Source organism: Balaenoptera borealis, assembly GCF_965194805.1.
Source record: "Balaenoptera borealis genome assembly, chromosome: 9".
Classification (NCBI taxonomy): domain Eukaryota; kingdom Metazoa; phylum Chordata; class Mammalia; order Artiodactyla; family Balaenopteridae; genus Balaenoptera; species Balaenoptera borealis.
In genome coordinates, this window is record NC_138873.1 from 29,213,004 (window position 1) to 29,226,294 (window position 13,291).

The 13,291-nt window shown below is 40.9% G+C and overlaps 1 protein-coding gene across 1 annotated transcript in view; it reads left to right on the top strand.

Moving 5' to 3' along the window:
- Positions 1-13,291, top strand: part of SGK1 (serum/glucocorticoid regulated kinase 1) — a 109,866-nt gene that overhangs the window by 34,274 nt on the left and 62,301 nt on the right. Inside the window, exon 2 of the mRNA XM_082405715.1 lies at positions 9,244-9,459. Within this exon, the coding sequence (XP_082261841.1) occupies positions 9,244-9,459 (216 nt within the window). The remainder of the gene's footprint in view (positions 1-9,243; positions 9,460-13,291) is intronic.

Sequence of the window (13,291 nt, forward strand, 5' to 3'; positions counted from 1 at the left end):
CGGCTCCAGCCAAGCCCATCACGCTATCCTCTCTATCCAAAACCCACCCCCATCACGGCCCTGTCCTAGTTGTTCCCAAGGATGAACTCAAACTAGCTTTAACACTGTTTTACAACTGTTGATTTCCTTGTTGATTCTTAAGGACAATTGCCTCTTATTTTTTATTTCCTGTGCCTTGAATAATATCTGGCTTTAAGCCAATCAACAAATATTTCTTTATCGCTTACTGTATGCTGGGAGCTGCGCTCAGTGGGTATAATAGTGAGCCTCTTTCCTTGGGATCTTCAGCTCAAAGTCAAGGCAGACAGGAAATGGGGAGAGGATGGGCTAGGAAGAGAGAACACACAAAAGAAACTTTGTAAATGTCCCTTTAATGAATAAATGAGAGAAAATAATGTCTTCCTCCTTGTGAAACTCAAATTCTAATAGGGAAAATAGACAAGTAAATCAGAGTGAATGTGAGTTCCCATTTGAACAAATAAATACCTTAATGGGTCAAGGGGTAGTGAGAAGACAGACAACGGTAGACTGTCCCTAGTGTGTGACACTTAGCAAGAGTTCCCAGATTGACAGGTGGGTCAGAGGGAAGAGTTTGTATACAATCAAAGACTTAGGAGACCAGGCTTTAAGACAACTGAAAATTAAATATGGTGGAGGCTCTGGATGCACCGGGGGCACAATGGGAAAGGAGAATCCAGAGCCTAGGGGAATTGGTATCCCAGGCCAAGGAGCTTAGACTTTACCATTTTACCTTTTTTTTTTTTTGGTCATGCCGCGGAGCATGCGGGATCTTAGTTCCCTGACCAGGGATCAAACGCAGGCCCCCTGCAGTGGCAGCACGGAGTCCTAACTACTGGACCTCCAGGGAATTCCCCTAGACTTTACCATTTAGATGAGTGTCCTTCAATTTGTGTGTCAGCTATTAGTGGGTCACGAAATCAAACTAGTGGGTTGTAATAAGCATTTTAAAGGAATAGATTAGAATAGAAAATGTCAGTGCATTTCATGAAAAAAGAATAAAGTTGGAGGTAGACCAATTTTTCCTGTTATATCTCTCTGTATCATTACAAATGTGCATAAATGAGTATATGTGCAGGACTTTTTTTTTACCTGGCCACACCGTGTAGCTTGCGGGACCTCAGTTCCCCAGCCAGGGACTGAACCCTGACCATGGCAGTGAAAGCCTGGAATTCTAACCACTAGGCCACCAGGGAACTCCCCGCACAGGACTTTCTTACGGCACATCCATCCTTACCAAACAGATTTGAAAGCCACTGCTGCCATTGACGGGAAACCGCTGAAGAGTTTAAAGCTGGGACAAGATCAGCTTTTCCATTTGGAAAGATGCAGTGGTTTCAGTGAGAATGGATTAAAGGGTCAAGGCCATTTAGGGCTTGGCTTTAAGAATCCAGATAAAAGACAATAAAACAGTGATTCTCGAATGAATATAGACTTGAGAGCTCCAGGATAGATAGATTTGCTGATTCATCCCTCCTTTCCACCTCCACTGCTGCTATTCTTTTTTGGCTCTTATCATTTCTTTTATAATCAGACTCCTGACTCATCTAGCTACTTGTGTTCTTGATCAACTTAAATCCATCCATCATACTGCATTAAAGACACATCTGACCATCCCACTCTCCTGCTTTAAACACTTCAGTGACCACTCATCACCCCACAACCCAACTTTTCTATCCAGCTTCAGTTCTTGCTTCTCCTCTATGGGCTTATTTTCTATACATCACATGCAGATTTTTGCCTCTGTAATTTGGTTCCTGTCATCCTCTCTGCTGGCAGTGTCTTTCCCATCTCGATTCACCTGGCTTCCTTTAACTCAACATTTAAGCCTCAGTTTAACCATCACTTCCTCCAGGAAGCCTTCCCTGATTTCTCCCAACTGGGCCAAATACCTCCCACTTTTTCTGCCATGGCACTTTGTATAAAACTCTCTCATGCTTGGAACCATAACTATAATAGCAAATATTAACCAAGTGTTCACCCAGGGCCAAGTGCTGAGTTTACTTGCATTGTCTCATTTAGGCCTCATAAAACCCCGATGAGGTTGGTATTATCATTACTTTTATTTTACAAGTGTAGAAACAGATTTGGGAAGGCTCAGTCAGTTGCCTAAGCAGTGATGCTAGGTTTTACAGCCAAGCAGTGTGGTTCTAGAGCTTATGCTTTTAACTATTTGCTACATGAACACTTACTATGATGTGAAAACCCACAGGCTCGTGCGGCAGTCTCCTCTGAAATGCAAGCAATCTCACTCAGAGGTCACTCAAGCAATTTTATTTCTTTGTGTCTTCACCACCCAGCATAATGCCAGGCAGAGACTTTTCGAACTTTTGTTGAAACCTTTAAATGCTGCGGAGTATGCAAGCCAGGTTAAGTAGTGAGAAGGGGCCATTGGATTTGGAAATGAGGTTTATTGACATCTCAGTAAAAACTTGTTTCAGTGGAATGAGACTCTTTTTGTCATGTTCTTCCCTTTAGTCCCAGAAAATATTAGGGGATCCGTAATATTTGTTTAATGGATAATTGCAATGGGCTGAGGAGTGAATGTGAGGTGAAGAAATGGAGATCATGTTTTCATGAAGCTTAGCTAAAAAGGAAAAGGGCTGGGGTGGTGGTGAAAGAGGGTTTCTGGAACCAGGAAATTTGTGGGTGAAAAGGGGGTGTTATGTGTTCAGTTAGTTTGCTGGCTTTTTAGAGATATTTCAGATATTTCAATGTGTTGAATACGCCAGGGGACAGTAGCCAAGAGAGAAGAAGTTAAAGCTCCTGGAACAGGGGATTATTGGAGGAGCCAGAAGAGGAAGTTTCCAAAGCGTGTGTGGGTGGATTAGCTGTGGACGGGCCAGCCAGGTTCTTTCCCGGGGATCAGCCCAGCCTTGCCATTTTCCCTGAGCCTTATTTTTCAATTCCAAAAGCAAATAGTACATACTGCCCCCTAAGAGATATTACCTGAAAGAATTCTCTCCTACTTCCTCTTTCTTCCTTCTTTTTTTTTTTTTTACTGTCACCATTATTTTATTCATCCATTCACTCAACAAATATTTACTGATACATACTTTGTGCCCAGCACAAAAGAAGCCTTTCATTTTTTTTTTAAAGGGCCATTTAAACACTAAAAAAGCCAAAGGTACGATTCCAGAATGCCAGACAATCCATTAAATCGAACATGTTTGGTTTTAAGCATAACTTTTTCTGTTGTCCTCACCGTTCCCATCCTGCCAAGGGCTGTTCCTCTTTTTTCTTTTTCTTTTTTTTTTTAATTTTCTAGATCCAGGAAAGACGAATTCAAGCTAAAAGCCTCAGTCCCAGAACTTAAAGGACTGAGAAAAACTCTACTTCCATTTCCAAAGAAAGACTTATGTCAGTGAATTCTGAGCTTTTTCTGTTTAAAGCTTTGTGGGGTGGGATGGGGTGAGGCGGGTACCTAAACGAGGAGGAAGAAGAAGGGGATTTACAGCACTGAAGTACAAGGACCGGGTCTGGTGTTGAATCCTCACTGCCTCATGCTGGTAAAACAGGGAGGGTTGGCAGCTGTAACAGGAGATGCAGCTGAGGGTGCAGGTAGCAGCATAGAAAAGGATGAAGATATGTGGACCCTCTCATTCCTGCCTCTTCCCCCTAGCCCTCCTCACCACCCCATCCCCCAGACGAGGCCTGGGGAAACACAGGGTTAGACCCTGAGAACCTAGAACAGGATGCAATTACCTTGGCCAATGCTGAGAAGAAAGGACTGGGAAATCCCAAGGGCAGTGGCATGAAAGGATGGGGAATTCCAAAAGCCACTCTGTCTTCTCAGGGTGTCTGCTCTGAGGAGCTATTGCTGTGTGAAAGAAATCGTTATGCAGAACATATTTATTACCTTGATAGAGGATGACAGCCAAGTGTGTTAAGATCTATAAATGAGGGCTTCCCTGGTGGCGCAGTGGTTAAGAATCCGCCTGCCAATGCAGGGGACACGGGTTCGAGCCCTGGTCCAGGAAGATCCCACATGCCATGGAGCAACTAAGCCCGTGCACCACAACTACTGAGTCTGTGCTCTAGAGCCCGCGAGCCACAACTACTGAGCCAGTGTGCCACAACTACTGAAGCCCGCGCACCTAGAGCCCGTGCTCCACAACAAGAGAAGCCACCGCAATGAGAAGCCCGTGCACCACAAGGAAGAGTAGCCCCCACTCGCCGCAACTAGAGAAAGCTTGCATGTAGCAACAAAGACCCAATGCAGCCCCCCCAAAAAAAAGACCTATAAATGAATAAATATAGTTATTGTCAAAAATAATCAAGCAATTCCTATTTTTATTGCCTACTATTTGTAAGGCCTAATGCTAGCCTCCGGGGAATTAAAAAAAAAGCCTGAGATGCTGTCCTCACCCTTATGTTCCAGTTGGAGAGATGACATAGCATAACAGCCGGTGAGCATCAAAGTCCCACGGTTTTATATAAGCAATACACACTGCAGATGTTCAGAGAAAAGAAAGTTAGATGATGACCATGAATAGCTAAAGTGAAGAAATCAGATTAATATCACTGACCTTGTATCATAGCACTGTTATATTTTAGGAACCGTGCTATGAAGCAGCCCCGGCCACCAAGGTAAGAGGAACTTGCTTCCAGGAGCCTTCTCCTGAATTATGTTAATGTCATAACCAGCCTGCTGGCAGGCACCCCTCTGGAAAAAGGAATAGGTGTGGAGGTCTCTCTTTATGATCAATTGAATTATTCAAATCACTTTACTAGAAAACTTGCTTGACTATATCTGAATTGAAAGTTATGGTGGCATCATATAAACAAAATCAGTTTTGTATAATAAAAAACGCCCCTCTGGAAATTGCCAAAGTTGTGTCCAACATCACGTTCGCTTGGATTTTAAGGGAACACAGCTCTTCAGTCCCAGAAAACAAAAGGAGTGATGAGACCAGCAGGTGCTGCCTTGTGAATTCACAGATAAGTACCTGAACCCTCTATAATTTTTCTGTATCAGTGGACATCGTTATCAGCTTAAACGTATTAGATTAGGAGTAATATATGTTTCCTATTATTTAATAGGAAAAGAAAACCACTAGTGGAAAATCCCTAGAAGCTGGCCAATCTTTTTAATCACATCTGGTGATTTTCTAGTCTGCGGGATTATTACTTTTGGAGATTTTTTTCAAATCTATTCAAATAGAGAAACTAATAAAACCAGGGCAGACTGATTTAGCAAAGAGATTGGCTTAATATTTTGCATACACACCGTTCAGTAAGAGTAGCTGTGAGGTTAAAAGAAAGGCCTTACTCTTTGACCTGTGGCTGGAGAAGTAATTCCTCCTTTAAAAGTCTGATGCAGTTTGGAGAACAGGCTTCTAGAAAGCCCAAGTGAGGGAGCTTTTGATTTATTCGGGGCGAGGAAGATGCCTCGCCCCAGTCCGTGTTTGTTTACAATGCTCTCCACAAACGGGTGTGTGGCTTTGAATAAAACCCGGCCCAGGTGGCCCACGAGCCAGGGCAGCAGCCTGTATCCGGACATTCATCTTTCTCACACACGCAGCTGCTACGGTTTTCCGAGAGCCATTGTGACAGGTCTCTGAGGGGCTCCCAAAGCCACTCGCTGTCAGCAACTCCCACAATAGGCCGGTTGTAGCTTGAATTCTCTCAGGGCCAAGGGAGTGGTCCTGCACTCAGCAGCTTTGGAGGGCACCTTGCCGGAGTCCAAGGCCAGAGGGAGAGCCCTTGTACTCACGCCCTGTCCAGCCACTCTCTCAAGTTCAAGTACACATCGTCAACCCTGTCATGAATCAGGCCAATAAAAACCACTTGGAAGGCTCCAAAGCAGTGAAATGTGCAAAGGAGTAGGGGGGCAAGGGACAGACTGAAGCCAGTAAGAGGACTTAGCTGGAGGAGATACAGCGGTTCAAGACAAAGCAGGCGATGAATGCCAGCCACAGTCCTTGCACAAAATGTATTACTATATCTATTTTTATAACACCTTTCTCCCTGATGCTTCTGGAGAAATGGAATATTTCTAAATTTCCCTCGCCACGTTTTCTGTGGAAAGAGAGGGAGGATCCTCGTCCCATGTCTGTAAGGATCCGAATGGGTTAATTCGTTGAAGGTTATTTGGAATCAGGGACCTTTCTAATGAAATGTCACCCCACCCACTCCCAGCCCCCCAGTGGGAGGTGTGAAGGCACAAAACACAAAACACTCACTCTTAGAAGACTTGAGTAAGTCATGTTATTCAGTAAGTTTACGTGAAATATAATAGATTCTAATAACCAAATCCCCAGAAATATGACACATACTTCACAAGTAGATCTTGGCAAGTCATTGGGTTTTTTTCCCTGGAAGACTTCAGTAGAATATGGCTATTTGTTTCAAGTCTTCAACTCATATTTGCAGCTTGAATCTTTCTCCCGAAATCTCATAAAATTAAAATTGAACCTTCCCACCCCCACTGAGACTGATCACTCATCCCTGCTTTACTTCCCCCCTTATTATTTATTTAAATACATACATAAATAAATAATTTATTCCCTTAGTCATAAGTCAAGCTCCACGAGGGCAGGTTTTGGGGGATCTGACTTGTAAACTGAATTCTCAATGCCTAGATTATGCCTGACACGTAGCTGGTCTTCGATAATAAGTGATGAATGCATGAATGAAAGTTAAAATGTTGAAAGCATTGGATTTTTTTTTAAGTTAGAAGATAGCAAATCATTTTATTTCTACTTCATAGAATTCTACTTCATACTTATTCTACTTGCTAGAATAGCTTCAAGGGTCAAGCAGTGACTCTTGAAGGTGTAGGGTATGTTTGACTAGGGTTTTATTTGGCCAGCATTGTTTGCTTGGGGGGTTTATGTGTTTGTTTGTTCATTTTTTCATTTAAATTTAAAATCTCTTGGCAAGCATGCACTCCTAGTTTGCCACAATCTCTACCACTCCCTATTTTTATATCCTGGTCATAGGGCTTTACACATTTCCTGTTCTTGCCAGCCTCTGAAGACACTGAGTTTGCCAGCTTATACCCTAGTAGAAACTAGTTGACTGATTTGCCTAAACTAAGAGGTGTAGTTTTTCCCACATAATAATTTACATTGTGACTTTGGGCAAATTACTAACATCTTTGGGTCTCTTTCAACTCTCAAATTCTATAAAAGCATCTATGCATTGTTTGACAGCCTATGCTCAAAGTCATCTGAACTATTTTGGGAATTCTTAGCTGATATCAAATAAAATGACAATTCCTTATGTGATTCTTTTTTTTTAATTAATTAATTTATTTATTTTTGGTTGAGTTGGGTCTTTGTTGCTGCGCGCGGGCTTTCTCTAGCTGTGGTGAGCGGGGGGCTACTCTTCGTTGCGGTGCCCGGGCTTCTTTCTCATCGCGGTGGCTTCTCTTGCTGCGAAGCGCCGGCTCCAGATACGCAGGCTCCAGGCACGCAGGCTCAGTAGTTGTGACTGGCGGGCTTTAGAGCGCAGGCTCAGTGGTTGTCAAGCACGGGCTTAGTTGCTCTGCGGCATGTGGGATCCTCCCGGACCAGGGCTCGAACCCGTGTCCCTTGCATTGGCAGGCGGAATCTCAACCACTGCGCCACCAGGGAAGCCCCAAATAGACACTTTGAATGCAGCTACTAACATGCTTATGGGGCCCCAGCGTGCAAGAAATACTGATGGAACCCTCCTAAATGTTAACATTAGAATAGTAAACGCAAAAAGATTATTTTAAATGACGTTAAAAAGAGTACCTATACATAAAGCAAGTAAAAGACACATATGCAACCAAAGAAAGAAATATGATGATTTTAATTGCTTAAGATTCTTATAAACTTTAAATTATTCTTTAAAAAAATTAAAGCACAGGACACTGTAAAAAGAGGGAGAACTAAGACATCCATGATCCTAACAAGAAATGCAAGTTTCTATTTTGCCTGTTACTTTCTTGCTTTGTCTATAGATAGTACATATATTTTTACATTTGCAATTATAGTGATTGAGCAATTCTGTATTTGGCTTTTTTTCGTATAATTACATTCTAAACATTTTCCATGTTGCCACAGAGTCTTCACAATATTTATTTTTAGTGATGGCATAATATTCCATCAAATTGCTTAAACATTCTTATGCTATTGCAATTTTAGTTTATTCTCAGTATATTTTTTAAAAATCTAATTGTCAGCATTACTAACTAAAATTCAGTACTGTGATTTTATTTTTTCATCCTTTCAATATACACTAATTTCACCAATTGGTTAACTATAAAAAGAATCCTCAGGAGTTTCAAAGAGCATGGAAAAGACATATTAAATCAGGATGAATTTCAAGCATTTGATGACAAGTCATAAAGCACTCCAACACTTGCTAAAACTGCATGCTTGTAAAGCAGTAGACACTGGATTCAAAGTGCCTGCGTCCTGCCTTTGCTTGACACCAGTATTGTGCCTTGGGGAAACTTGCTTTATTTCTCTGTGCCTCTGTCTTCTCATCCGCAAAATGGGATTAGTAATAGTGCCTATCATGTAAGACTGTTCTGAGGATTAAACAAAAAAAACGTTGCATGTTAAACACTTAGAACAGTGCCCTTCATATTGAAAGTGCTATATAAATGTTATCCTTTTAATATTAGAATACCTTTACATTTTTTTCTACTTTACAAGAGTTCTACATGCAAGCAAGACAAGTGGTGAGTTTTAAAACTTTAAGGAAAAAAAAAAAACAAAGTGAGATAATTTCTTAGCCAGGAGCAACTTCTTTTATAACCAAGTTTTTACAGTAGTGAAATATATGTTAATTCATTTAGCAGCAGTTAGATCCTAAGCTATGGCATTAGTGTTTTATCTGATTACAATTCACCTTAGACATTTGTGAACTATCATTCTGTCAGCATAATCATAATAGTAAGAGTTGAAGTAAAATAAGCACCATCTACTCAATATTATGTGCCAGGCAAAACACTTGGACATTTTAAAATACTTTAAAATCTGCATAACAACCTGGGAAGAAATATTACTACCCCAGTCTTACAGATGGGGAGACAGACTCAGCAAAATGAAATGACCAGCCAAAAAACACAAGCTGCTGGAAAATGAGTGGCCAGCACTGACCAATTCAGGTTATGTTAAGATTTGATAGGTAGAGAAATTGTGAGACTCCTTGCATGAGTGTCCATCCCACCAACTTTCCCATCAAAGCCTCATTAGACATCAAAGGAGGTAAAACACATTTTTTCTTTTCTTCTGCTCACTGTAGGTACGAAGATGGATCAAGAGTCCGATGGTCAGCGTGGACAAGCATCAGAGTCCCAGCCTGAAGTACACGGGCCCCTCAGTGGTGTACACGCCACCAGGGGAGCCAGACTTCGAGCCTTCGTTGTGTCAGACGTGCCTGGGAGACCAAGCTTTCCAAAGAGGGGTTCTCCCTCAGGAGAACGAGTCAAGCTCATGGGAAACTCAATCCGGGTGCGAAGTAAGTTTGCTCTGGATCCATTCTTCTGAAAGGATTCTAGGCCTTTGTTTTTCTTGTATCCATACCATGGTACGCCCCCAAATTTTATTTTTTTTAATGCACATTTATAAAGCTTCTGAGGAGGACATAGAGTTGTGGCCTCTGTTAGCCCATTGTACTAATTATTTTTTAAATAGACTTTACTTCTTAGAGCGATTTTCAGATCACAGCAAAATTGAGAAGAAAATATAGAAATTCGTATACATTCCCTACCCCTAGATATGCATAGTCTTTCCCACTATCAACATCCCCACCAGAGTGGAACCTTCCTTACAATTGATGCGCCTACATTGACACATCATCACCCAAAGTCCATAGTTTACATAAGGGTTCACTCTTGGTGTTGTATATTCTATGGGTTTGGACAAATGTATAATGACATGTATCCATCTCTATAATCTCATACAGAATAGTTTCACTGTCCTAAAAACTCTCAGTGTTTCACCTATTCATCCCTCTCTTCCCCCAACCCCCGGCAACCACAGATATTTTACTGTCTCCATAGTTTTGCCTTTTCCAGATGCGGTTAGAATCATACACTCTATTGTCCTAATTTTTTATGCTGTTCCAAGGCAGCAATGTTTTGGTCAACTAGAAATTCCTCCTGAGTTTTTTTTTTTAACTATATTTTTCTTCCCTCTCTTTGTTTTGCCAAGTGCTATTTTAAATTTTTTTTTTTTTTAATTTATGGCTGTGTTGGGTCTTCATTTCTGTGCAAGGACTTTCTCTAGTTGTGGCAAGTGGGGGCCACTCTTCATCGCGGTGCGCGGGCCTCTCACTGTCGCGGCCTCTCTTGTTGTGGAGCACAGGCTCCAGACGCACATGCTCAGTAATTGTGGCTCACGGGCCCAGTTGCTCCGCGGCATGTGGGATCTTCCCAGACCAGGGCTCGAACCCGTGTCCCCTGCACTGGCAGGCAGATTCTCAACCACTGCGCCACCAGGGAAGCCCCACCTCCTGAGTTGTTTGATCACACAGAAATCAATTCTTGTATGATGTAAGAAAGATAACAGTCATCTAAATTTGTAGCCACCACTGAAATATTTATCTCAACTTGATTTGACCCATAACATAGAACTATGTCTAGCTTTCACTATTTTCCCATATATACTCATATTTTTCATATATACTTATATTTTTCCTGACATTTTTCTCTGTTACTCCAAGACTTTTGGGGATTTTGTTTGTTTGTTTGTTTTTTAATTTTGCTAATTCAAGAAAGCCAGATAACTGACTTATCTTGTAGGTTCTAACATTTCAAAAATTTAAGGTTGTATTTTTAACTTATAACTCAATTAGGCTTATTTATTTTGATTTTCTAAACCATCAGATTACATGTTTATATTATTTTTATTACCAATTTATTGACATAAAAATACAACAGTAAGAAGACAGGACATGTTATTACAAAGTACAATTAATTGCAAGTGATCTTCCAATATATTATTTCAAATCAGTGCATCATAAGATGATAAATGTTAATAACTTCTCCCTCTTTTTTTTTTTTAAATCAGCATTTTCCAGAGATACAGGAATCATTTTAGCTGCTAAAAGATAAAAACACTTGAATCTGAATTCCTTTTAACCCTGAGATATGCAATGTCTCAGAAACTGTTACCTCATGAAAAAGTAATACCTGCTGCCTACTTTCTAGGGTTATTGGAAATATCAAGTAAGATATACATGAAATATTTCATAATCTATAAAGTGCCATGCAAATATAAATCATCATTACTTATGTTTGCTGATGTACATATTAACTAAGCCTGTAACTAAACTAGACTTCCATGACTAGGTTAGCAGTTTGCTGATCTATGAACATTTGTCATAGGGCATTTGTTGTTTAGCTAGACACTGGCTCAACCCCACATTAGTCATAAAAGGTAATAAATAGATTTTAAATGCAAGGATTGGAAAACTTTTTCTGTAAAAGGCCAAATAGCAAATATTTTAGGCTTTGCAGGCCATACAGTCTCTGTCACTTCGATTTAGCTCTGCCCTTGTAGGGAAAGCAGCCACAGATAACATACAAATGAATGGGCCTGACTGTGTTTGAATAAAACTTATATTTATAAAAACGCGTGGCTGGTCCACAAGCCATAGTTTGCAGACTCTTGGACTCTTAAAAGTCTAAAAGAATTTGCCAACTCCTTAGAGTCTAAAGAACTATTCATGACTCCGAGGCAGAGAGAGGGCTCTGCAAATCCTATACAGGGCACAAATGCCTAGTCCTAAATATTTACTGGAGGGCCTACTATATGCCAAGCTGTTGGGAACAGAGCTAGATTAATGAATAAATGGAATTCCACTCAAGAGGAAACAATAAAGAAAGAGCTGGAAGGAATTTAAAGCAACATCGTGATTCATCCTTTTACTTTATCCAGGATTATAGGTGAATCAGTCTCCAATTTACAATGGATTACCTGGTTCTGATTTAGCTGGGTTTTTTTAAGGTCACCACAAACCAAAAAGACGCTTATATTTTAACAATTTAAAAATGAATCTAGAAACTTCCCTGGTGGTCTAGTAGTTAAGACTCCACACTTCCACTGCAAGGAGCACGGCTTCAATCCCTAGTTGGGGAAGTAAGATCCCGCATGCTGCGTGGCACGGCCAAAAAATAAAAATGAATCTATACTTTGTATCCTTTAGGGATTAAACCATGAAATAGTTCCTTGAGAAGGCACCTCTGTCCTTTTAGGAAGTGGAGTTGTGTGCTAAGTAGATGGAGAGGCTGTTAGATGCAGACCAGGCCTCGTGGCGAAGACCTCAAGTTGTCCCCCTGACAACTCTTGATGTGGATTATTTTAAGCAAGTCATTAATTCATCCTTCCTGCTCAATATTCCCTCCTATTTTCTCTTTTCATGTCTGTGTATGTGTATGTGTGTGTGTATCTATGAGTATATGTGTGTGCCTGTGTAAATGCAAACAAAAAGATCTGGAAGTATATACATCAAACTGAAATAGTGATTACAACTTTCCTGTGATTCAAATGGAGAGATGATGAGGTGTGGGAGAGTAATCAAGAAGGACTTTAGCTTTGTCTATATCGGTTGAACCTCTCAAGACCTTATTGAAGTATTACCTGTGAGTTTGGGGAAAATATTATGCCCACCAGGAAACTCACTTGTAGAAAGGAAGTTATAACTCAATCTCATTGGTTAAAAGTCAGGCACCATCACAAAGATGGTTTCACACCATGAGACTATCCCATCACTACACTACAAAGAAAGGCACCTGGAGGAAAATGGAAACACACAATGTTTGTGCTCCCAAAGTGCCTTGCTGATCCTTCTGTCTGTCAATCATTTTACCCTGTCCTGTGTGGTGTTTGTTGGTATGCACATCCATTCATTCTCTCAGTTCACCCCAGTTTTTAAATCTAACATGTTCATTTTCCTATATCCTCCCTGGACCTTGCCTACATGCTAAAAATTAATGTGCTCTTTGTTTTTCTCTTTGCCTTTATTAGCTGAAATGGAAATTTTGTTGATGCAATTTTTTTTTTTTAACATGAAAAGGAGAGACTAAGAAAACTCTGCAGCCCATGCTGGTTATAAATCACTTAACGTTTCAGAGGCGCTGCGTGCCAAAGGCTCATGACTGATTCTCATTAACTTTGCCCTCTCATACGGGTTAGATTTGGCTGAGTGAGGACATCCTCAGACTCCTCTGTCTGTGTTTCAATTGAAGACAGCTCGAAAGGTGCTTAGTCAGCGGCCAACAAATGAAGCCAGGGCACTGCACGTGGATTTTAAGGCCTGGTGAAATCAGTCCCCTGGAAAGAGCTGC